The 27178-nt window shown below is 42.9% G+C and overlaps 1 protein-coding gene across 1 annotated transcript; it reads right to left on the bottom strand.

Moving 5' to 3' along the window:
- Positions 1-464: 464 nt before the first annotated feature.
- LOC147300697 (protein NLRC3-like) lies at positions 465-25765 on the bottom strand. The gene is made up of 11 exons (XM_086284915.1): positions 25706-25765; positions 24218-24347; positions 23861-23962; positions 23107-23185; positions 21702-21903; positions 19747-21547; positions 14749-14922; positions 13611-13784; positions 3816-3989; positions 1412-1458; positions 465-1263 (listed from the first exon to the last, which is right to left on the bottom strand). Exons 2-11 carry the CDS (start codon positions 24334-24336, stop codon positions 719-721), a joined length of 3417 nt encoding a protein of 1138 aa, XP_086141041.1. The 5' UTR covers positions 24337-24347; positions 25706-25765; the 3' UTR covers positions 465-718.
- Positions 25766-27178: the final 1413 nt, after the last annotated feature.

The following is a 27178-nucleotide window of genomic DNA, read 5'->3' as shown; positions in this document are numbered from 1 at the left end:
TCTAATGAGGCGTCGACCATGTTTGCAGCTCTTTGGAAGAAAACGTCGCCCTTTGCCATCCTTACTTTTCTTTGACTTCTTCAAATGCAGCTGAACTCCAGCTGGTATTTTCTTGGACTTTGCAGCTGTTTCTGGTCATCAGTTCATTCCTGCAAACCTCTGAAGCTGAACAACAATGATGCTGCATTGCTGGCTGATCCCAAAAGGTTGATTCTGTTCATCTGGACGTTTTCAGAAACGTTTGCTCACTGATCAGGTGACTTCTTCAGTCTCAGCTGACTGCAGCTTTACAAGCTTACAAACAGCACATTTGCACAATGACTGAAAGCAGCAGCACCTGATATATATGATACTAATATAATACATATACATATATAATCCATACTAATGATGAAGGAACTGAGCTCACAGTCCATTGTTCATTCAGTGAACTACTCAGTTTATTTTGGGCCTCAGAAATGCTCACTCTGTTTGTACATCACTGTCAGCAATAGACTCATTCTGCTGTGTGGACAGGAACACATGTGACATCACTTCCTGTTTGTTTGTGACTGAAGAAGTTTACAAGGAATCATTTAGAAGAGTTTCAAACATCAACTGATTGAATCCATGAATCTGAAAACGTGTTTGTGAGTGAAAGAGACAGACATGTACAGACTGAACTATCTGTTCAACAGTCAGAGTGTTTCTGTAACAGGAGACACTCTTTACACTCCACTCAGCACAGGGACACTGAGGAACCAGGAGGCCAGAGAAACCTAAACCCAGGATAAAGAGTTTGAGTGAATGTGGTGTTGAAGGTGTGGAGGTGGATCAGAGTGTCAGAGGAGACTCTGTAGAAGGACAGAGTGCCAGCAGGACAGTCCACATACACTGCTGCTCTGTTAGAGACAGAGGAGGAGGAGGAGGAGGAGGAGGAGATGGATGTGGATCTGTTATTGTGCCTGACAGAACGAGGACCATCATGAGAGCAGCACAGACTCCAGGATTGATCATTGTTTCCAAACACACAGTCTCTGCCTCCTTTCCTTCTGATGCTTCTGTAACTCACTGATATAGAAACGTCTCCTCTCCACTCGACCTCCCAGTAACAGCGACCAGTCAGACCATTTCTACACAGCAGCTGAGTATTAAAACCATCAAATCTGTCTGGATGATCAGGATATGACTGAACCTTCTCCACACGTGTCACCTTCCTGTTGTTGTCAGACAGTTGGAGCTCTGTGTGCACTGTGTTTGTGTCGATTGTGAGTTGACAGGAATCTGATGGAGAGAACAAACACAATCCAGCTGCAGTTATTGATCCATCATCTGTTCATTGATTGACACTTTGATGATGACTCCTGACATGATGAAGATGGTTGAATGTGTGCTGCTTTGTTTTCATGAATCCCATTAAAAACACACTTACACTTCCTCAGACCTGGTCTCAACCATCGGACTCCAGCAGGCTCCACCCTGAAAGGAGGAGGGGGGTCAGAGCAGCACAGTCAGCATGCACACATGGACATTACATGGCTCTCACACACACACTGTTACACACTGAGCTCAAAGCTCGGCTCCACTGTTTTATTCAAAGAAATCTACATTTATTTATCAGCACATTTAAAAACAGCTTGAGCCAAAGTGCTGCACAGAGTAGAGAGAAAATAGGAAACATACACAGTAATGACTATAAAGACTGGTCAGGATTGAAAGCTACAGAGTACAAATGTGTTTCCAACCGGCTTTTAAAAATGTCCAGTGTTGGTGACGACCTGATGTGAAGGGCGACTGTTCCAGAGTTTGGCTGCAGCCATCGATAAAGCTCACCTCTGTTTTTACGTCTAGTTCTGGTCAGAAGCTGCTTATCTGCAGACCTGAGGGCTCCACTTGGATTCTTTTGTTAAAGAGAGATAAGATGGAGCCAATCCATTCACAGATTTAAAGACAACCAGATCTGGAAGTGGATTCTACCACGTACTGGTAACCAGTGGAAACAGCTGGAAAAAGCTGGTGATGGGTCGTCTAGCACAGACCCACCGCTGGAACCAGACAATTGATGAGGGAGAGAACTGTGACAGCGCCGTTCCTTCACTTGACCTCAGTCGCTCTCGTCTGCTCCCTCGTAACACTGCTCTTTATTGAGCTTACATGAATATGCACAAGTTCATTATGACGTCTTACACAGGTATGAACAAAGAGTACCAGTCTGTGCATAGCGTGTGTGTCTGTGTGTGTTCCAGATGTGACCCTGTGAAGACTCCCCAAAGCTGGTGCTAAGAGTCCAGCGGTCCCCCTAACAAAGGGCTCTTATACTTAACCAGACACAGAGCAGGTGTTCTCCTAAACCATAAATCAGTAAGAGAAGGTACGACCTCTCTCATGACCTTAAGGTGTGTGTGCATGCCAGAGCACTCTGGAAGGCACACAGAGTCTTTACAGACTACTGAGGCTACGTCCACACGTACACGGGTATTTTTAAAAACGGAGATTTTCCGTTTTAAAAAATAATCCCGTCCACACATAAAGGCAGAAATGAAGGAAAACGCTGCCAGGAACATGCCAAAGCAGCAGGTGGCGCTATATTCCTAACCTGTAGAAATGTTGGCCAATCAGAAGTCTAGAAGCCTCGGTGGGAAAAAGTAAACAAAGCTGGGGCACAGAAGCAGAACCGAGTCGTATGTGTGGAGGGACAGTAACTGTGTGTATATGTAAGCATGTAAACACTGCAGAGAGTAGAATTAACAGTAACAGTATTGTAGAAATTCATTTCACCCAAACAATAACGTGGCGCACAGTGTGACGTCAAAAAAGGCGCACACCTTTGACGCTGCGTTTTCTGCGTTTTCTCCGTTTTTCTCGTCCACACGTAAATGCAAAAACTGAGTTTTCGAAAATATCCACCCTGGTGGATATTTTTGGTGGATAGCTAATAACAGCAGTCTATTTAGCAGTAGCTGCTCACGTTGTTATAAAGTAAAGGAAAACGATATGAGCATTAGGTTCTAATGCGTATCTGCCTTGAATTAGACGTAGGTGCTAATGGCAGCCTACTTAGCATTAGCAGCTCAGATTGTTGTAATGTTAGCATTAGCCGTTCACATTGTTAAAAAGTAAGTGTTAACATTAGTGCATAATGCTAATTCGCATCAAATTAGCGTTAGTTAATAACGGCAGCCTATTTAGCATTAGCAGATAATGTTGACCTTGGCCCACTGGAAAAGTTAACAACTAAAGATTTAGGAGTGTTTCTCGATAGCTCTTTCTCATTTGAGAAACAAATAAATTCTGTTATTAAAACCAGCTGTAAGGTTTATATTGTTGATTGTCATTTATGCTTAGAAATATTTACTCATATATGCTTAGAGTTCTATAATCGATTGCATAATGATAGAGGTTTGATCCTTAGGCTACGTCCACACGTACCCGGGTATTTTTGAAAACGCAGATTTTTCTATGCGTTTGCACCTTTCGTCCACACGTAAACGGCGTTTTTGGTCACTGAAATTGGTTCGTCACTGAGATTTTTAAAAACTTAAGTTACAAAATGTTGTCTCTGTCCAAATATTTATGGACCTAACTGTAGGTCTACTTTTAAGGAAACTCTCAACATGACTTATCAGTTATCATTAATGTTCCTGCAAACAGACTCCTTGGAGACCCCCTACATAAATATCCACGTACTATCCAGCTAGACTAGTGTGTCTGTCCCTGAAAATATTCCTGCATGTGTGATTGTTCATGTCTCATCTGCAGGAAACAAACAGGAAGTGAGTGAAGGACACAGGAAATGTTTCCAGCTTGTCCTCCTCTATCAGACATTCTCTCCATACCTGAGAGTGTCCAGTCTCCAGCCTGGATCCTTCAGTCCAGACGACAACAGCTTCATTCCTGAGTCACCTGGATGATTGTAGCTCAGATCCAGCTTTCTCAGATGGGAGGGGTTGGAGCTCAGAGCTGAGGCCAGAGAAGTACAGCCTTTCTCTGTGATCAGACAGCCTGACAGACTGCAGACACACAAAACAACAATCTATCTTTTAAAGATCATTTTCTGTTTGTCACAATAACATCTATCCATTTACATCCATTCAATGTAACTTTATTTAAAAGTGACAATTCCCAACAGACAACAACAGTCGTCTGAAGCTGTTTAACAGTGTAAGGCCTCCAATATTAGAGAGAAAGCCCCAAAAACCAGACAATCCACTGTGTGCAGCACTTGGTGATGGTGGGAAGGAAGAACTCCCTTTGACACAACGATCCTCCCAGTGAAAACAGGCTCCTGGAGGAGAATCTATCAATCAATCTTTATTTATAAAGCACTTTTCATACAAAGATATAGCACAAAGTGCTTTACATGGTTAAAAGCGCCCCCCCGCCCTCCAACTCACTCCCCACACTCTCATTAACATAAACGATCATGGATACATATCCCCCCCCCACGCGCGCACCCACACGCACACACACACACACACACACACACACACACACACACACACACACACACAAAGAGTAAAATTGGGCTGGGCACACATGAGCCAGGTGAGGAAACACTATCACAGGGAGCCGGTTACAGACTGCAGCCTCCAGGCTGGGCACACAGCATATAATATAAATAGAATAACAGGATAGAATAAATAAGCATAAAATAAATAAACGCTAAGTAAAAGCTAAATTAAAAAGGTGGGTCTTGAGCCTGTTCTTAAAAACATGTACGTTCTCTGCGGCCCTGAGCTCCTCCGGCAGGCTGTTCCACAGACGAGGACCATACCACTGAAAAGCTGCCTCTCCGTGAGTATGTGTCCTGACTTTAGGGACAATCAAAAGGCCAGTACCAGAGGACCTCAGGGTCCGCGAGGGTTCGTATGGTAAAAGCAGATCTGAGAGATAAGAAGGCCCAAGACCATTAAGACATTTAAAAACCAGTAAAAGAACTTTAAAATCGATCCTGAAACACACGGGGAGCCAGTGCAGCGATTCTAAAACCGGTGTAATGTGGGCCCGCCCTCTGGTCTTCGTCAGCACACGAGCTGCCGAGTTTTGTAAAAGTTGTAAAGGTGAAATATTCTTCTTAGGAAGACCAGAGAGCAGGGCAGTAATCAATGCGACTGGTAATAAAAGCATGCATCAGCATCTCTGTGTTGGCCCGAGAGAGAATAGGGCGGACTCTGGCTATATTTTTTAGATGATAAAATCCAATTTTGGTTACATGTTTAACATGTGGGATAAAACCAAGCTCAGAGTCAAAAATAACACCCAGGTTTTTCACTTGTAGCGAAGGACATAGTGAAAATGCCTCTAATTTAGACAAGAGTTTCTCTCTCTGAGCCTCAGGACCGACAATTAAAACTTCAGTTTTGTCCTGGTTAAGCTGTAAAAAGTTTTCTGCCATCCAAGATCTTATATCCAAGATACAGTTAAAAAGGGCATCCATTGGTCTGGTGTCATCAGGAGACACGGAGATGTACAGCTGCGTGTCATCAGCGTAACTGTGGACGTTCACTCCATGCCTCCTGATGACACTGCCGAGAGGCAACATATACAAATTAAAAAGTACAGGGCCTAGAACCGACCCTTGAGGCACACCACATGTCATTCTATGGATCTTAGAGGAGCATGTATCCATACTCACCATAAAAGTTCTGTCTGAGAGACAGGAAGTGAACCAGTTGTGTACAGCACCAGAGAGGCCCACCATGTGTTTCAGTCTGTTTAAAAGAATAGCGTGGTCTACTGTATCAAAGGCTGCGCTTAGATCCAGTAGCACCAGGACTGAGAGCTTTTGGGAGTCCCAGTTACATCTAAGATCATTTAAAACCTTTAGGAGAGCCGTCTCTGTGCTGTGGTTCACCCTAAATCCAGACTGGAATATCTCCAGGATCTGTCTATCATTGAGAAAATCAGTAATCTGAGTAAAAACAAGTTTTTCTAAGATTTTATTTAAAAATGGTGAGTTGGATACAGGTCTGTAGTTATTAAAATCATTACAATCCAAATTGCTCTTCTTCAGAAGGGGCCTCACCACCGCCGTTTTAAAGGCAGCAGGGAAGACACCCAACTGAAGAGAGCAAAGCTCAGCTTCAAAAAAATCTACCATGACTGGTTGCAGGGTGAGGGGAAAGAGAAGAGATGAGCTCAGAGAGACACAAAAGTTAAGGACATGCAGTCGTGACATATAAAAGCATCAGGAGTGAAAAGAGGGGAGTGGAGAAGAAAGCAGAGCATCATCAACAGCCTGAGCCTATAGCAGCATAACTAAGGGATGGTTCAGGGTCACCTGATCCAGCTCGAACTATAAGCTTTATCAAAAAGGAAAGTTTGAAGCTGATCTTCAAAGTAGAGGGTGTCTGTCTCCTGAACTCAAACTGGGAGCTGCTTCCACACCAAGTCCAACATAGCTAGGCTGAGTCGTTAGATTAGTCCAAAGTAAAGTCAGAAAGTCATTATTTGTGTCACATTTTAGTGGAAATGTACAACAACTGTCCAAAAGTTATTTCTAAATCTGATATTAAACAGTTTAAATGGTGAAAAAAGCTGTAAAGAAAACAGAGTCAATAAAAGCCTCTTTACAGGGTCACCAGTTTAAAACTCAGACATTTAAACTGGTGATTCTCCTTCTCTGCTCCATTTCCTCTCTAGACTTCCTGTTCCTAGGAGGGATTTGATTGGCTGAACGTCCTTTTAGCCTTTCTTTAGTTCTTTGGGTGCTAATCAAAGAGGTAAACACACGCGTCATGTGACGTGACATAAGGAGCGCTCTGATTGGTTGGGATTGACAAACTATGGTGCTGTTTGCAAGCTTAGCTTTGCAGAGGCAAGAAAATCTCTTGGGATGCTCCACAGTGACGTTTCCACACTTTGGAGCTTCTGAAGTGCAGATGTTTGGAAACGCTGCTCCAACGTGTGGTTCAAACACTCAGATCACGTGACCTCAGCTGCCACAGGTGGCATACCTGCGGCTTCCATGTTAGCATGTTAGCTCCAACAGGTGGTCAGTGTGAGAGCAGAAGATGATATCAGTGACATCCAAACAAGGAAGGAAGAGACTGTTGAAGGCAGCGAGCTGTGACTGCTGTGAACAGTGTCCTCACACTATTTTCTCCCTGTGTCAACATACATGAGGCTGCTTCAGCTGCAACACACCACAAACACCTTTATACAACTAAATATACTGAGAGCACACTGCTGTGGTTGCTGTGGTAACATCCATATATCCAGCTGTTTGGGGCCGAGTCTGCTTCCTCATCCTTGGTTCAACCCTCAAAGTTTGATGCGTTTTTTTGAGATTTGGTTTTATTTGTTGTTCTATACACTGTGAAACAAAGCTAGAAGCCCCTGTGGTTCAGCGGGGGACTCAAACCCAGGACCCAACCTGCTCCAACAACAGTCAGAGGATTTTATTAAGTCTCATTTTCTGTTCATTAGGAAAACATCAATAATGAAGAGCACATGTTTATAGAGGCACATTCAGACCAATGACAACAGTCCATTCACACTGACCTCCACCTTTTTAAATGTGAGTAAACACATCATGGTTCTGGTGCTGACGTGGTATCAGGGACAGGTGATGATTTTGAACTCAGTCTGAGGTTTGATTACATTGAACCTGCACTGCTTTCTCCTGTTTATGACACATTTATACCCAAAGTCTCAGCTGGATAACAAAGAACGAGGAGAAACACATTTGTTGAGAGAATTGTTAACAAATGTGGTGAGAGTGTTGTAATAGTTACAGACAGAACTATGATTTATTTATTTAAATGCATTCCAGGACGTTTTTTACTCACGTTATGTCGCTTCCACGATGTTATTTTTCTCTCCTACAACGTACGTTACAATTACATTAGCATGACCATTTATCCAAATTAGGCGATGACGTCATTCAGCGACTTCCAGCAACTTTTAGGACAGCCAATAGCAATTTTCCTTACTGAGGAGTTGGCAACACTGCTAGGAGCAGTGGGTGGATGGCAGCATCATCATGAAGGATCAGTGAGAATAAATCATCATCCACAAAGAAAACCAGTCTGAGTGTCTGACGCTCTTGTTAGAAAGACGCAGTCGCAGCTTGTGGGTGCAGTTAGCTGGTTTGCTAGTTAGCTGGTTTGCTAGTTAGCTGGGAGCTAACTCACTCGTACATTTAATGCTAAACTGTCTAAATTGTGTGAGCAGCATTCATTGCTGCTCTGTGTTACTCTCCAGCCTCTCTTTAACTTATTCCTCTCAGTTTTTTTCCTCCTTACAAACTAGAAAACCTTCTTTTTCAGCTTCTCCTCCACACTCAAGCTGTGGCTAAGGTGCTACCAGCACGCATGCTCGGTGTGTCCAAATTCATGGGCTGCTTCCTCCTGAGCCGCATTTGTAGACCGATAACGTCACAGCGACGCGCCGAAGGCTGTCCAAATTCGTGGACTCCTCCGAATGCAGCCGACAAATGCGTCCTCCTTTTCCCCGAATTTGAAGGATGGGTCGGGTGTGTCCTTCGTGGCCCACCATATCCCAGAATTCATATTGCGGCCCAGCCAAACTCCAGTTTCTGGTAATGGCGACCGCTACTAAGATTTAAATTTACTCTTATTAATCTTTCTGGGTCACAAAACTTTTAACATATTTTCAGGCGAGAAAGTAGTTGTGTAAACATCAAATATCTGCTCGGTTTATCAAGATATCGCATATTTGCAAAAGTGCTTCGACGTTTTCGGAGACATCTGCTACCCACCAGCTCGACAGCTAGCCGGGAGCTCGAGGGTCACTGATGCGGCCGAGAACGGCACAACTCCCGGCACATCATTTTCAGATCACCGCAGACTTTCGCTAATCAGGTTAAAAGTAATATATAAGTCACTTAGACAACCTAAAAATGTCATTGTTTGGCTTTTTCAGTGTTTTATTTGTTCGTGAGTAAATCGGTTTGGCTGAGATTAAAGTTATCAGATTAGATAAAATAAAACTATGAATCCCCCGGGTGGGTTCGTCCTTGGTTTTTACACAACTGAATAAACGTCAAACAGAAAACAGACGTGTGAGATGGTCAACAATTTACACCAGTGTCCTGTTATATTTTAGATAGCAAGGAGCAGACGGCCGAGTTTATTAAACTCCACCGAGACAGCGGTGACGCTAATCAGAAGGCTAGACCGTCCAATTTCACGGCCGTTTACTTCCGGCCTACCCGACCTTCTGAGGACCCGGCCCACGTAGACCGCGAAGGCCGGGTGCTCAGGAGGAAGCAGCCCATGAATTTGGACACGACCACAGTCTTTCTCACTCAACAGTTACACTCGTCACCCAGACTAACACCACTCCACATGTTCACAACTAGGAGGCGCTAAAAGACCACATACAGTGAGATTATCAATAAATGTCTGCTGTGTCTGACAGTGACTTGAGTTTTTACTAACTGGCTACATGAGCAGGATTAGCTGCAGTGCTATCTTTGTAAAAGAGACTCAGCATTAGAACCAAACAGAAACATTTCTACTTTTTCTGCAGCACCAGCTGGATGCATGGAGCCTAAACTCCAGTGACAATGAGACACATACAGTGTGACTGCTGTGACTTTACAGCTGGGCCTCATTCACTGACATTAGTCAGATATGACTGACTCTAGGGTTGCAAAATTCCCGGAATTTTCAAAGATGGAAACTTTCCATGGGAATAAACGGGAATTAACGGGAATTTATGGGAATAAACTGGGAATTTTCAAAATTGAAGGTTGGCTCTTCTTAGGGAACTTAAATATAGTTGAGCAAAGTATATTTTAGCATAATATTGACAAAAACAAACAAATGCAATTCAAATACACTTGAATATCCATGCCATTCCTTAATCACATGTACAGAGCACATGCTTGCTGCATGGCTATTGAGACCACCTACTGGCACTGTGCATGCCTCCATCACATGTACACATGGACCACACTTTTGAGCCTGAAGGACAAAGAGTATTGAAGGCACACATTTGAGCCTGTGGACTTAACAAGTGAGGTAAGTTTTGATGATATTATGGGAAAATATATTCATTAAATGTTTAAATTGTGAATATCACATAAAATGTATTAATCCTATAGATAGCAATCTGATAAGATGCTAAATAAAATGCTAGCATCTGTTAGATGCTAAATAAGCCATAGCTAGTATAACATAAAGAAGATGCTAGCTTCCTCATTTGGCTGTTTTGTTTTGAAGATCATTCCAGTTGTTTAGCTAGCCTTACTATTTATATCTGTTTATTATCATATTGCAATTGTATTATTACGATCTCTTGCATTGCATTAGCATTTTTACAAGCTCTTGTTTTATTTTACAGAAAAATGCCACATGCGCTATCTGATGTGTGGAGACATTTTACACCAGCTAATGTGCAAGGGAAACCTGTATATATGTGTAAATATTGTGATAAGACGTACGTGAAGAATGCCACAAAAATGCAGCAGCACATTGCAAAGTGCAAAAAAATTCCTCAAGGCCCAACACATGCAGCAGCCAGGAGTTCCACTCAAGGGGAAAATGAATCTGTTTCAGCTGTATCAGAGTCAGATACCCACTCATCAGCTCCTGGTCCCTCTGGCATCAGAGGATTCTTTGATTTTATGGATGACACTAGCCAGAAAAACGCAGATGAGTGTTTCGCTCGTGCAATCTATGCAACTGGCTCACCCCTGATGCTGACATCCAATGTGTACTGGAAGAGATTTTTGAATGTTCTCCGACCAGCATACATTCCCCCAACCAGACATGCATTGTCTACTCATCTACTGGATGAAGAGTTCAGTCGAGTTCAAGCAAAGGTGAAACAGACCATTGACCAAGCTGACTGTATTTCAGTCATCACTGATGGATGGTCCAATATCAGGGGACAAGGAATTATTAACTACATAATCACCACTCCTCAGCCTGTGTTCTACAAGAGTGTAGACACAAAGGAAAACGGACACACAGGCCAATACATTGCAGATGAGCTAAAAGTGATCATCAATGACCTTGGACCAGATAAAGTTTTTGCACTGGTCACTGACAACGCAGCCAACATGAAGGTTGCCTGGGCACATGTGGAGGAGACCTACCCACATATAACTACTATTGGCTGTGCAGCCCATACACTAAATCTTCTCCTAAAAGACATAATGGCACTAAAAACAATGGACACTCTGAATAAGAGAGTGAAGCAAGTTCTGAAATATGTTAAAGGCAAACAAGTAACTTCCGCTACATTTCTGTCAAAGCAAAAGGAAAAGAACAAGAGTACTACACTGAAGCTTCCCAGCATAACGCGATGGGGTGGTGTTGTTATCATGTTTGACAGCCTTCTGGAGGGAAAGGAGTCTCTGCAAGAGATGGCCATATCCCAGTCTGTAGGCATCGACAGTGACATCAAGAAGGTCATCTTGGATGATGTGTTCTGGGAAAGAGTATCTAGCAGCAGGAAAATCCTCAAACCTATTGCAGCAGCAATAGCAAAGATAGAGGGGGATGGTGCCATCTTGTCAGATGTCCAGTGCCTTTTTGCAGAACTCAAAGAAGAAATCCAGACAATTCTGCCCACTTCCCTACTACTGAAAGCAGAGGAAACGGCTGTGGTCAAGTCATTGGAACGGCAGAGGGAGCATGCACTGGCTTCATGCAGCCAGTGCATGCAACAGCATACATGCTGGACCCCAAATATGACAAGGGCATACTTTCTGGGGAAGAGATCAACGGTGCCTATGCGGTCATTACAGCCATGTCTGACCACCTGGGTCTCGATAAAGGCAAACTTCTAGGCAGTTTGGCAAAGTATCGAACAAAGCAAGGCCTTTGGAAAGGGGATGGAATATGGCAGTCATGCCAGCACATATCTGCAGCCACCTGGTGGAAGGGACTATGTGAATCTGAGGCCCTTGCACCTGTAGCCTCCATCCTCCTCCAAATCCCACCATCATCAGCCGCCTCCGAGCGCAACTGGTCACTGTTTGGCAACACCCACACAAAGGTTCGCAACAGGCTCACAAATGTGAGAGTGGAAAAGCTGGTCGGCATTCGGGCAAACCTACGGCTCTTTGAGCCTGACACAGAGCCATCCTCAACAAGGCTGGAAAGTGACACTGAAGAGGAAGACTCAGAGTTGGATGCTGAGGAAGTGGACATGTTGTTGGATGATGATGAGGTCCAGGAAGAGTCTATTGACTGAGCAAAAATGAGAAAAGAGGATTGCTTGAAGGAAGATTTGCATGTTTAATGGGACGTTTTGGAGGATAAGTGGCATTTTTCATTTAACCTTTTGAATGGGACTTTGTGGAGATTTTTGGACAGGGGGCATTTTTGAATGAGCGGGGTTAGGGGATGGTAATATTGAACTCAACATTTCTGTTTTTATTCATCCATGAAACAAGTTATTGAAACGTGTTCTATTCTACTGTACTTACAAATAAATCTGTTGAAATATCTGTTGAAAACATTTTGCATGGAGGTTTTCTTATGATTTCTGTTTATATTTATGCTTGGAAATAATATATTCCCAGTTAGTTCTCCTAAATTCCCATTAATTTCCATAATTCCCATTATTTCCATGGAAAGTTTCCAATATGGAATATTTCCAAAATTCCCAAGCTTAACTTACCATGGAAATTTACCAGAAACTTTTTGGAAATTTACCGGAAATTTTCCACCCCTTTGCAACCCTAACTGACTCTATATCACACTTAAAGCTTCCTGTAAATGAAAGAATCAGTGAAAACGAGGCACTTCAGTTGATTTTAAACAAAAACTCTGAACATAACCTGATCCAGACCAGGTTATTGGTTCAGCATCAGTAACCATGGTGATGTAGCCAGGTAAACACAATTTATGCTCACAATCACACATCTCCAGTTAACCTTGCATGCATGTTCTTGGACTGTGGGAGGAAGAGTACCTGAAGACAACCCACATAGACCACACTATCTCCCCTATTTACAGAATTATAATCTAATTAGATGATAAAGTAATAAATTATTTGGTATTTTAATAAAAATACATTTTAGCAATAGTTTATAAGTCAACAATTATAGTTTTAAAAAAAGTGACAAATCAAACAGTCAATAAATCTTCTACAGCTGAAACTAATGTAGACAATGTCGGGGGAGGAAGTAAAAGTAAAAACCAGAGACGATAACTACCAAAATAAAACGGGAAGTGAATAACATTCAAGCTCACTTTAAGCTCAACAGTCAAATTCAGTTTTATATTAATCTATTGTTTTGAATTTTTGTTTACATTTTATGTTTAAGTGAGGCAATGAGTCATATCACTATGACCAAATATATATTTCATCTTTTCAGTCAGAAATAATCAATTGATCATATTTTTATTACTAAAATTTTCTGAAAATCAAATTCTGATATCTGAACAAACAGCTCTGTAAAAACCTTCAGAATACAGGAATCGAACTAGAAGGTTTGGTGGATGAAGCACTGCTAAAATAAAGAATTTGGACTCAGAGGAGCAGATGGGACATTTCATTGCAAATGAAAGACAGAAAGTGAACAAATATCACTAAAAACCCCAGACGCTAATTTCTACATTAAGACTTTTTTCAAATCAATTGACTGTTTATGCAGTAATAGAAATCAGGTTTAACATGATCATCGGTGGAACATTTTAAATCCTGACCTGAGAGTTTCCATTTTACAGCGTGGACTCTTCACTCCAGCAGACAGAAACTTCACTCCTGAATCCTGCAGGTCAGAGTTACTCAGGTCCAGCTGTCTCAGACTAGAGGACTGGGAGCTGAGAGCTGAGGACAGCGCTTCATAGCCTCTCTCTGAGAGCTTACAGTGACTCAGTCTGAAAAATGACACATAAACATTAAACACTGTTATTAAATTGCAATGAGGGTGCACTAAAGAGTTTTTAGATTTTTTGCAATAAATCCTGTTTATTGCAACACTAGGTCAACACTAGGGCTGCACAATTAATCGTTAGAAAATCGCGATCTCGATTCATACTTGTGTGCGATCTCATTTCCAAATGACAACGATTAAAAAAAAAAAAAAAAAAGACGACGATTGTACCGCATTTTGATCCGGGACGTACTCTGCATGAAAACAAGCGCTCACTCTTCCTGCTCAACAAATGATAAGGGCGGAGCCTTATACCACGTGATACAGAAGCTGTGCCGTGTGATGCTAAAATTAGCAGGAAAAAACAACGGAGAGCACGTCAGGGATGACGAGAAAGTGACAGGAGAAAATCCGTCCCGGTCAACCACCCAAACACCAATAACGGGAACCTTATACAGCGCTTCCCTATACCCGTCGAACTCGCGCAGGCACAAAGAAACTACGGAGGCTATTACTTATCACCTGACCAAAGATATGGCTCCATCAACACTGTGCAAAACGAGGGATTTAGGAAAACGATCAACACCCTAGACAAACACTACACAGTGCCGTCCCGCAACTATTTTTCTATTGTTGCACTACCTGCTCTGTACACGCAGCGTCGAGCAACGGTGGAGACGGAATTGTTTTTATGTTCAGTCTCAACTGTTATGAAGTTGATGTGCAGTTAATAAGTGCAATAAATATTTATACTGGAAAAGAGAATTGTGAGAGAATCGTGATCTCAATTCTAAGCCAAAAAATCGTGATTCTCATTTTATGCAAAATCATGCAGCCCTAGTCAACACTAAGAGATGACACTAACATAAAACTATTACAGAAGTTTAACTGACTTTTTTCCCCATTTAGTGGCTTCTTATTGGTTAATTCTGTCAATTCATGAAAAGCACAACATAACTTGATCTCACCTCAGAGTATTCAGTTTACAGTGTGGACTTCTCAGTCCTGCAGAAAGAAACTCCACTGCTGGATCCTGCAGGTTGTTGTTACTTAAGTCCAGCTCTCTCAGTGTAGAAGACTGGGAGCTGAGAACTGAGGACAGAGCTTCATACCCTCTTTCAGAGAGATCAGGGACACTCAGCCTAAAAAACAAAAACAAAATAAAGACATAATCTGAAAAATTGTCATTTGATAACAAACTGTTTGTGATTAATTTAAATCACTTCTTGTGTTGAACCTTTGAAAGAAAGACAAATGTCAGTGTGCATTACTATTTATGGCTAAAAAACGTTTTAGTTTAAAAATGTTCCCTGTGTAAATATAAAGACCTGGAACTTGTTCATTAAATGCTAAACAAAAACAAGTGATGACTCATTCTGTGAACAGGTGACAGTAGGGCTGCACGATTTTGCATAAAATGAGAATCACGATTTTTTGGCTTAGAATTGAGATCACGATTCTCTCACGATTTTCTTTTCCAGTATAAATATTTATTGCTAGGGATGGGTACCGGTGTCCGGTGCCATGATGGCACCGGTTCTGACATAAACGGTAGTAACCAGACCGAAAAGCAGCGCACATTTCGGTGCTTTATTTCGGTGCTTTTTTTTCCTGAGCTGTGATACACTTCTAGCCAATCATTTTACGTTTCCGAGGATAGTAGGCGGGGCCGGGTACGTACGTTCTGTTAGAGCAGAGCTACAGATTATGTCCAAGGCGAAGCGGTCAAAGTCTGGCTGTACTTCACAGCAAAAGATGCAAACTCAGCAGCAACAAGTGCTTTAAGCTGATACTGTGATACTGTCAAAGGAGGTAACACCAAGAATCCGATGAAACACCTGGCGACGCATAGCGTTTTTTTTAAAAGCCAAGAAATGCGCCGTATTTGATAGCTTGCTGCGAGACCTCACACCGAGCGCATCTACTGCGGGTGTGATGCCTGTTATCGACCCGGAGTTAGAACATCCCCCAAAAACCCGAAGAGGAGAGTCCTGGCCCCTAGCCCTGCCAGTGTAGCAGAAATGATGAGGATGATGATGCAGCAGCAGCCGTTCTTCTCTGCGTGAGTAGCTTAATGTTGTTCATGTGTAATTTACGTTGAGTAGGCTAACCACGTTATTACATTAATGCATGTAAGGTGAACTAGCAAACATCATCATAGCTACAGTGGGGCAAAAAAGTATTTAGTCAGCCACCGATTGTGCAAGTTCCCCCACCTAAAATGATGACAGAGGTCAGTAATTTGCACCAGAGGTACACTTCAACTGTGAGAGACAGAATGTGAAAAAAAAATCCATGAATCCACATGGTAGGATTTGTAAAGAATTTATTGGTAAATCAGGGTGGAAAATAAGTATTTGGTCACCTCAAACAAGGAAAATCTCTGGCTCTCACAGACCTGTAACGTCTTCTGTAAGAAGCTTTTCTGTCCCCCACTCGTTACCTGTATGAATGGCACCTGTTTGAACTCATCATCTGTATAAAAGACACCTGTCCACAGCCTCAAACAGTCAGACTCCAAACTCCGCCATGGCCAAGACCAAAGAGCTTTCGAAGGACACCAGGAAAAGTATTGTAGACCTGCACCAGACTGGGAAGAGTGAATCTACAATAGGCAAGCAGCTTGGTGTGAAAAAATCAACTGTGGGAGCAATCATCAGAAAATGGAAGACATACAAGACCACTGATAATCTCCCTCGATCTGGGGCTCCACGCAAGATCTCATCCCGTGGGGTCAAAATGATCATGAGAACGGTGAGCAAAGATCCCAGAACCACACGGGGGGACCTGGTGAATGACCTGCAGAGAGCTGGGACCAAAGTAACAAAGGTCACCATCAGTAACACACTACAACGGCAGGGAATCAAATCCCGCAGTGCCAGACGTGTTCCGCTGCTGAAGCCAGTGCATGTCCAGGCCCGTCTGAAGTTTGCCAGAGAGCACATGGATGATACAGCAGAGGATTGGGAGAATGTCATGTGGTCAGATGAAACCAAAGTAGAACTTTTTGGTATAAACTCAACTCGTCGTGTTTGGAGGAAGAAGAATACTGAGTTGCATCCCAAGAACACCATACCTACTGTGAAGCATGGGGGTGGAAACATCATGCTATGGGACTGTTTTTCTGCCAAGGGGACAGGACGACTGATCCGTGTTAAGGACAGAATGAATGGGGCCATGTATCGTGAGATTTTGAGCCAAAACCTCCTTCCATCAGTGAGAACTTTGAAGATGAAACGAGGCTGGGTCTTCCAACATGACAATGATCCAAAACACACCGCCCGGGCAACAAAGGAGTGGCTCCGTAAGAAGCATTTGAAAGTCCTGGAGTGGCCTAGCCAGTCTCCAGACCTCAACCCCATAGAAAATCTGTGGCGGGAGTTGAAAGTCCGTGTTGCTCGGCGACAGCCCCAAAACATCACTGCTCTCGAGAAGATCTGCATGGAGGAATGGGCCAAAATACCAGCTACTGTGTGTGCAAACCTGGTAAAGACCTATAGTAAACGTTTGACCTCTGTTATTGCCAACAAAGGTTATGTTACAAAGTATTGAGTTGTATTTTTGTTATTGACCAAATACTTATTTTCCACCCTGATTTACCAATAAATTCTTTAAAAATCCTACCATGTGGATTCATGGATTTTTTTTTCACATTCTGTCTCTCACAGTTGAAGTGTACCTCTGGTGCAAATTACTGACCTCTGTCATCATTTTAGGTGGGGGAACTTGCACAATCGGTGGCTGACTAAATACTTTTTTGCCCCACTGTACATGCGGCTGTCTTCTTGTTTGATGGCAGATACTCCCTTCACCCTGGCCAAAAAGGCTAAAATGACCAAAGAAAAAGTGGAAAACAGTTAAACATGAGAGGTTTTTGGACAAAGTTTGTGTTTTTTCCATTGTTTAAGCACTGCTTCCAGTCAAGAGTGATACCATATATGCCCCATAGCTGCAGGAAAGGCACACATTGTTATCTTTTTACAAAAAAAACAGCTGAGCACGAGAGGTTTTTGGACAAAGTTTGTGTTCTCCATTCTTTAAGCACCATTTGAGCACCGTTTGAGCACCGGCACCGTTTCAAAAGTACCGGTTTGGCACCGGTATCGGATAAAACCTAAACGATACCCATCCCTATTTATTGCACTTATTAACTGCACATCAACTTCGTAACAGTTGAGACTGAACATAAAAACAATAAATAAACATAAAAACAACAAAATGTTGTCCTGCTTGAAATTCCGTCTCCACCGTTGCTCGACGCTGCGTGTACAGAGCAGGTAGTGCAACAATAGAAAAATAGTTGCGGGACGGCACTGTGTAGCGTTTGTCTAGGGTGTTGATCGTTTTCCTAAATCCCTCGTTTTGCACAGTGTTGATGGAGCCATATCTTTGGTCAGGTGATAAGTGATAGCCTCCGTAGTTTCTTTGTGCCTGCGCGAGTTCGACGTGTATAGGGAAGCGCTGTATAAGGTTCCCGTTATTGGTGTTTGGGTGGTTGACCGGGACGGATTTTCTCCTGTCACTTTCTCGTCATCCCTGACGTGCTCTCCGTTGTTTTTCCTGCTAATTTTAGCATCACACGGCACAGCTTCTGTATCACGTGGTATAAGGCTCCGCCCTTGTCATTTGTTGAGCAGGAAGAGTGAGCGCTTGTTTTCATGCAGATTACGTCCCGGATCAAAATGCGGTACAATCGTCGTCTTTTTTTTTTTAAATCGTTGTCATTTGGAAATGAGATCGCACACAAGTATGAATCGAGATCGCGTTTTTCTAATGATTAATCGTGCAGCCCTAGGTGATAGGCAAGACTGTAAGTATGTAGCAATGAGAGGGAAGGCTGGCTCATATCCTGGTGAGTGAGGGTTAGTTACTCTAGGAAAAGGTCAAGGTATGATTGAGAGATTCTGGGAGACTGAACCAGTGAAATGGAAATTCGTTCAATTAAAGCAGATATAGTGATTAGTCCTTCCATCAGTCGTCCACAAAGCAGTGAGATAAAGTCTCAAGTCTCATTCTGCACAGTGTAAATGTCAGTGTCCTCCGGGTCCTCACTGATCATTGCATTCTGTCACAAATTGTCATGGTTCACAGACTGTGTACAGTCGGAAATCAAAGTGCACGACATTGGAGAGATTGAAAAACAATCAAGCATGCAGATCTAACAACAGGAAACCAGAAGAAACACGAGGAATATAATTGATTCAGCAGCTGCAGATCCTTGGAGCTGTACTGGTGAGGCAGATTGTAACATATAGAAGTGAACTCATCTTCAGCTGAGCAGTGCACTGATGCAGAGCAATAAGACCAGAGGAGCAATGAGGGAGTTGATCACCTACGGCTCCATCACAGTCTTTGAACGTCTTCAGTCAGTACAGAATCATGCTGCGAGGCTTTTAACCAGCACATTAGACTGGACATTACTCCAGTTTAATCTCTTCACACTGGTAACCAGTTCATTTTAGGCGTTATTTAAAGTTTTAGTCCTTACTTTTAGTCCCAGTTTATGTTTCTGACTTTCTACAATCCTACAGCTCTTCTCACATCTGAGATCTTCCAGTCAAAGGCTTTTACTGGTCCCACTAACTCATTTATTCAGACTCTAGTATTCAGAGTGGCCTTTAACTAGTTTTAGGCTGTATGATGTTCAGTGTTTGCTGTTTAATGTTTTTATCTTCTGTGTTTTTATTGCCTGTTTCTATTGTAAAGCACTTTGTGGTTTTTGACCTGTGAAAGCTGCTGTATAAAGAAATTTACTTACAGGATGATTCTGGACGTGACTTTGATAAAAGCTGACACCCAGATATGTTTAAGACACTCTGACATTTACTGCTGCCATCAAACATTAACTATAATATACTGTATTTAGTGCTGATGATCATGTAAAAAAATATGTTTAAGTTTTTAAGGGTCCATCACACATGATACTGTTTATGTTATAAATAAAGCCTGATCACATGTTTACTCACAGAGCTTTGTTGGAGGCTTTGATCACTGGCAGCAGCCTCAGCAGAGCCTCCTCTGAAGCAGAGTATTTCTGCAGGTCAAACTCATCCAGATCTTCTTCTGATGACAGTAAGATGAAGACCAGAGCTGACCACTGAGCAGGAGACAGTTTATCTGTGGAGAGACGTCCTGATCTCAGGGACTGTTGGATCTCCTCCACTAGAGAACGATCATTCAGTTCATTCAGACAGTGGATCAGATTGATGCTTTTCTCTGCAGACAGATTCTTACTGAGCTTCTCCTTGATGTACTGGACTGTTTCCTGATTGGTCTGTGAGCTACTTCCTGTCTGTGTCAGCAGACCCCGTAGGAGAGTCTGATTGGCCTGCAGTGAAAGACCCAGGAGGAAGCGGAGGAACAAGTCCAGGTGTCCATTTGGACTCTGTAAGGCCTTGTCCACAGCACTCTGGTGGAGAGATTGAAGTTTTGGTTTGTTAAATAATTTAGATTTCTTGGAGGTTGTTTGTTGTTCTTGCATCAGATTGAGTCCAGAGTTGATGAAGGTCAGATGGACATGAAGAGCAGCCAGAAACTCCTGAACACTCAGATGGATGAAGCAGAACACCTTGTCCTGGTACAGTCCTCTCTCCTCTTTAAAGATCTGTGTGAACACTCCTGAGTACACTGAGGCTGCTCTGATATCGATGCCACACTCTGTCAGGTCTGATTCATAGAAGATCAGGTTTCCTTTCTGCAGCTGATCAAAAGCCAGTTTTCCTAGATACTTAATCATCTTCCTGTTCTTGGGACTCCAGTGTGGATCTGTCTCAGCTCCTCCATCATACTTGACCTTCTTCACTTTGGCCTGAACCACCAGGAAGTGGATGTACATCTCAGTCAGGGTCTTGGGCAGCTGTCCTCCCTCTCTGGTTTCCAGCACATCCTCCAGAACTGTAGCAGTGATCCAGCAGAAGACTGGGATGTGGCACATGATGTGGAGGCTTCGTGAAGTCTTGATGTGGGAGATGATGCTGCTGGCCTGATCCTCATCTCTGAATCTCTTCCTTAAGTACTCCTCCTTCTGTGGGTCAGTGAACCCTCTGACCTCTGTCACCATGTCAACACAATCAGGAGGGATCTGATTGGCTGCTGCTGGTCGTGTGGTTATCCAGAGGCGAGCAGAGGGAAGCAGGTTCCCCCTGATGAGGTTTATCAGCAGCACATCCACTGAGGTGGACTTTCTAGGGTCAGTTAGGATTGTAGTTTTGTGGAAGTCCAGAGGAAGTCGACACTCATCCAGACCATCAAAGATGAACACAACCTGGAAGTCTTCAAAGCTGCAGATTCCTGCTTCTTTGGTTTCAGTAAAGAAGTGATGAACAAGTCCCACCAAGCTGAACTTTTCCTCTTTCAGCACATTCAGCTCTCTGAAAGTGAATGGAAATATGAACTGGATGTCCTGGTTGGCTTTGTCTTCAGCCCAGTCCAGGCTGTATTTCTGTGTTAAGACTGTTTTCCCAATGCCAGCCACTCCCTTTGTCAGCACTGTTCTGATTGGTTCATCTCTTCCAGGTGAGGCTTTAAAGATGTCTTCTTGTCTGATGGTTGTTTCTGGTCTGTCTGGTTTCCTGGATGCTGTTTCAATCTGTCTGACCTCATGTTCATCATTGACCTCTGCAGTCCCTCCCTCTGTGATGTAGAGCTCTGTGTAGATCTGATTCAGGAGGGTTGGGTTTCCTGCTTTAGCGATGCCCTCAAACACACACTGGAACTTCTTCTTCAGGGTGGATTTAAGGTTACGATGACAAACAGCAGCTTGAAGTTCTGAATAATAATAATAAAAATACAACTTCAACAATCATATTTTACAAATCGCTGACGACATTTTCTGACCCACTGAGAAATGACTGAACACACTGGTGTCATGAGTGTCTCATTTATCTAACAGCTTAAAACCTTAAGTAAGAAATCCTCTTACTGCTCTGCAGACGGTCAGCCAGCTCCTCCTGCTTCATTCTCCTCAGGAAGTCCACTGTGATCTTCACAAATGCCTCTCTGCTGCTCCTCTGCTCATCATCCTCCCTCTGAAACTCCAAGCACTGGGGCTTATTTGGATTCAGAGCCTTCTGGATCTTCTTCAGCTCGTTCTTCACAAACGTGATGATGTTGTCCTCCAGCAGCTGGAACAGAATATTTATGAATGACCCACCACTCTGAACTTCAGTCCACACAACATCCACTTCTTTACAATCAAGAAGCATATCATCCACGATCTCCTCACCAATTATAAGTTTGACTTTATCTGATTAACTGAGAATTTCTCCACAACTCCACGGTCCCAAAACGCTGATTCTGTTCATATGAATGCAGCGATTTCAGTGGGAGAAACATTTCACTGGTGTTCAGAGCTGAACTACCAACAGGTTGATGATCGAAGCCAGAAACTTGGCGATGTTATAGGTGACAGAGTTGATCATACAGACAGCTGGTCTTAAAGGTTCACTCTGTTTACACATACAGATCAGTATTTAAGGTTTGACTCTCATCATCCACTGGAGCACAAACTGGGCGTCATCAGGACGCTACAACACAGAGCGAACGCCATCCCCACAGACACAGCAGCCAGGGAGGCAGAAGAACATCACATCAAGAAGGTCCTGAGGAAATGTGAACCAGCTGACCAAACACATCCTGCTGCAGGATGTTAACATAGCAGCACACTGATGATCCACTCACTGTGAACAACACATTTGGACCTGATTTGCTGCTCTGGTTTACACGTGTGTGTAACTCTTAGAGCTGATTGGCTGCTTTTTATGGGGGCTGGGTCTTTGGAAAGTGAGCAAACCACAGTTTTAGTAACACACCCTGAACTGCACACTTTAACAAACAACATGAGATTTTAACTGTAATGTAAAAATCCTGTGATTCACTGTTATTAAGCACAAACACATCTATGGCCCCGTTTCCATTAGTAGCTGCTCAGATCGACTCGCCACAGGTCGCCACGACTGGACTGGATCCACTGGTTTCCATTACACCACCTAATGTGGTCGTCTGAATACAGCAGAGTGTTGACTCACATCATTAGTAAGTGCTAATGCTGCTAATTTCCATCATATTTGTCATTTATTTCTCAGAGTTATTGAAGAAACAGTTATTCAGCTTCATTCCCACTGATCTCGACTACAAACTGTTTCACTTTGGTTTCTGTTTAAAGCCTCGATGTTTAAAACGTTTCCCTGTGATCACATTTGCACCGTCTGATTTCAAAGTTTGTTTCTTTTGGTCATTTAGTCCACAGAGTCCTTGGTGTTCTGAAAGGGACCTATAAACAAATGTATTAATATTAATAATAAAGTAGTTGTTGTACATGTACAGACCATAAACATGGAGTCCAGCTGTGTTTGATGCTGCTGGGCAGACTGACCACTGGGACCCTCTGAGCTCTGCTGCTCCACTCTGTGGATGAACCATGGACACACACATGAAGCCACTTTCATTATTAAAATGTGAATTTAGCCTCTAAAAGCTGTGTTCAGTCAGTGTTGCTGCTTCCCTGTGTCTGACCTCACGTATGTGCTTCTGAAAGAACTGTTAAAAATCCCGTAAACACTTTTTAACCTGTGAAAAAACCTTTTCAGAACAGTTTAAGCTGTTATATGTTGAACTCTTGGCTGACATCATATTAAATGCTGTGGACTCAGAATATGATGTCACTCAAGTTTACATGTGTGAAGGCAGACGAGTCAGTACTTTGGTGATACAGTGTAAAGCTGCACTGATTTCCATGAACAGCACTGTGGTTCAGTGTTGTCCTGATGGAGTAACAGCAGCCAGTATGATCCAGGCTTTAGCTGCTGGGTCTCTGTGTGACCTCTCAGACTGTTTAACAGATCAGACACAAAGAGCATCAGAGCTGTTCTTTAAAGACAAACATGAACCCACTCAGGTCACACTTTCCCCACAGATATGAGCATCACTGTCCTCAAACAGCAAATGACCAAGTCGAACATTTGGATCTTTTCTCTTTCATTGTTTTCTTTTTAATGAATCTTTGTAACAATCTGAGGATGTTTCAGGTCATATTTATCCAGGAAACACAAACATGTAAAGGAGTCATCACAGCTCTCTGACCTCGTTGCTCCAGGTTCACCACTGAAGACTGGAGGGTGTTCTTTGGACCGGTCACTCCTCACAGACGGACAGCTGGACCCTGCAGACTGTGACCTCTGACCTCTGCAGACACAAACATGATTGAAGCAGCTGTGATCACACAGACTGCAGATAATGCAGCTGTTTCCTGTCAGTAACATCCTCTTAGATTAGAGTTCAGCTTTTTACAGGAAAACTGGACAAAACTGATTTTTGTTACAAACTCATTTTCATTTCCTCTCAGCTCACAAACACAGTCAGACAATCAACCAGAGTCAACACTGATTATAATGTCAGTGCAGAATTATTTCTGTTACTCAGTGAGTTCAGCTCTCTGACCTCGTTGCTCCAGGTTCACCACTGAAGCCTGGATTTAGATCTTTGGACCCGTCACTCCTCACAGACGGACAGCTGGACCTTGCAGACTCTGCTCTGTCCTCCTCTTCCTCCATCATCATCTTCAGTCAGTCTGAGAGGTAAACCACAAACACTCAGTGAGTTCACATTAACAGGAGTAACCGAGTTACAGTCGCTGACCTCTGACCTGTCATGTGACCTAGAAACCAGGTCAATATGTCTGTAGGTTCAGTCATCCAGGTCATGTGATCTAAGGAGCTTGGAAAGAAAAGAGACGTCTTTAAGTTTCTGGAAGACGTTTCATCCGAGAAGCTTCTTCAGTTTTAAAACCAAACGGTGGAGAGTCCCAGATATTTAAACCTGAGACGGAAAGAAAGCATGTCGCTGACCCACCACTGATCATGATCAATGGTGGGTCAACAATATAAACACTTATTTCAAGGATGAAACTGTGAGTCTGATCATCTTGAGCACAAACATCTGGAGCACAGACATCTGGAGCACAGACATCTGGAGCAGCATGTCGATGCTGTTGGTTGAGATGCTGAAGACTGAAGTCCAGGCAGCTCCAGCAATGATCCACTGATGTGGTTTTATTCCACGTATGAATGTTGTTATTGACAGAGATGAAGTTACTCAAAAAAGTCATTATTACACATATTACACAGAACACTTTAATTAAAAGTAATGGAGTATGTTATGTCATTACTCCTCATAACAGTACTTTCATGTTACTGTGTAAAATGAGCTGAAACACTGTCTCATAATCACCATAATCTAAAGCTGAGGTACAGCCCCACACACCAACACAGATCCTGATGAGGTCACGTGATGTTTCTCTGAGTGTTTATGAACACAAATCAAAGATGAAACAGCACAAAGACACTTCAAAGTGATTCTACTGTGGAAACATGAACAGGTAGAAACCTGCAGCCTGACTGCTCATCACTTTGTTACCTGTTCAGGTTCAGCAGCAGCAGCTCACTTTATCACGGTGCTGGTCTGGGGTCAGTGTTTACTCAGCTTTAACATCACTCTGGGTTCTTGGCTAGCTTAGCGTTAGCTTAGCTTTAGCTTAGCGTTAGCATGCTGTCAGGTGTCTCGTGTGGTGTGTAAATATTAATCACAGTGACAGTAAAGGAGGTAAAGGGCTGTGACGTCATCACGTACGCTGCGTCCTCTGAGTGAACTCACAAAGTACAAACTACAAGCACACAAACACGAACGTAGCTCAGAGTGGCGGACACACTCGGCCTCGTTGGTCCAGCTGTGAGTCCGTTACCGTGAACTATGGAGCGGCAGATTTGTGCTGAACTAAGCTGCACACAGCTGATGTTAGCCAGGAAACATTACACACTGACTTTAATACAAACACACACAGTTTGTTGTGTGAAGAACTCAAACATGAGCTGAACAAACAGTAAAGTTCCTAAAGACAAACTGTTAAAGGAGGAAACAAAGCAAACTTACAGTTTCTTCACACACCAACAACAAGCGCCACTCCACGAAGTTCAGGAAGTGAAAGTAAACTTTCAGCCTAATGCGGCGTTTGAAGACAATCAGGGGCTTTGAAACACTATGCTGCGTTCAGGTGCACCTCAGAAACTCCTAAACCTCTGGCAGGCTGTGATTTATTTCTGCTGGTTTTCCAGTTTGAAGCACAAACATCTGTCATCACTTTGTTGTTCTTCTTCCTGCAGCGTTTGAATATTTCAGCACTGAACTGATGTTTGTTCAAAGCTCATTTCAACCTGTTGAAGTCATGAATGAAAGTGCAGACTGAGAGTGGATCACATGATGTTTAAGGTGTGTCATGTTGACATGTTCAGTATTGTCACACATGTCTAGATTGTCCCTGATATCAGAACTGCTCAAACACTGATGATTATATTTGAAGAATTATTCCTGATGGCAGCAAAGTTTGAATGGAGCTCTCTGTCTGTGCTGATTTGTCGCCCTCTGGAGGTCAAAGCACAAACTGCATGATTTCAGTGTAACCACTGACCGATGGATGCTTCGTAAATGCAATCGCAACACACCTATTACCTGTAATATACACCTGTAAATGTATTCTGTTGGTTTACTCTTATTTCAAACGACGTTTCTTACCTTTGATCAATGAATGAGGAGCGTTGGGATGTGTTGCGAGCGTTGAGTTACTTATTTTCTCTCCCGAAACGTAAAAGAGGAGATTTTTTAAAAGTGCCGCCGCATCTCAAACTCGCAACAGCGCCGGAAGACCGTAGTGGCCAAAAGTATATTACACCCGTAGTGGTTTAGTACGGTGGCCCCTAGAGACAAAGCACGTACAAACTCCAAAACACTTGCAAACTAAAAAACACTTGCAAACTAAAAAACACTTGCAAACTAAAAAGCACGTACAAACTCCAAAACACTTGCAAAATCCAAAACACAACGGAAGTGCTCCAGGACGCTAGGGGCAGTGTTGAGCTTTTGTTACCTAGTAACTACACAAGCCAGGAAGTACCAATGACCGGATTTGGGGTTTGCAGCCTTAAAGGCCGCATTTTAAGGCCGATTACCTCACAGCCACAAGAGAAGGCTTTCCGAATTCAAAGGCTGCCCGAAATGCGGCCCTGAAATGCGTCCTTAATTTCCCTGAATTTTAAGGATGGGTCGGTGTAGCCTTCATGGCCCAACATATCCCAGACTTCATAGTGCGGTGGTGGTGTGGATAATTTTGCCGAAAAAAAAACAGTGGAAGCGGAGCGGAGGAAGAGTAAACTTTCAGAAGTAAGTACTGAATATTATGTCACTTATTAATGCGCAAATATTTTTTTAATGAAGAACATTAAACCATTATTGTTGGCCACATGTCGGGAAAGTTGACATTAGCGATGTTTGTACTTTCAGAATTAACTTGGTTTTAAAGCCTTTACTTTAATAAATATATATATATAGTCGACCTTAATCTTACAGAGA

The sequence above is a fragment of the Aulonocara sp. 'chitande type north' Nkhata Bay genome, unplaced genomic scaffold (genome assembly GCF_057382095.1).
Source record: "Aulonocara sp. 'chitande type north' Nkhata Bay isolate Kocher_YH1m ecotype deep benthic unplaced genomic scaffold, A_spYH_male_GT1.1 unmapped_scaffold_19, whole genome shotgun sequence".
In the NCBI taxonomy this organism is placed as follows: domain Eukaryota; kingdom Metazoa; phylum Chordata; class Actinopteri; order Cichliformes; family Cichlidae; genus Aulonocara; species Aulonocara sp. 'chitande type north' Nkhata Bay.
Note: the sequence above shows the minus strand (reverse complement) of the source record. Positions and strands in the feature narration are given on the sequence as shown.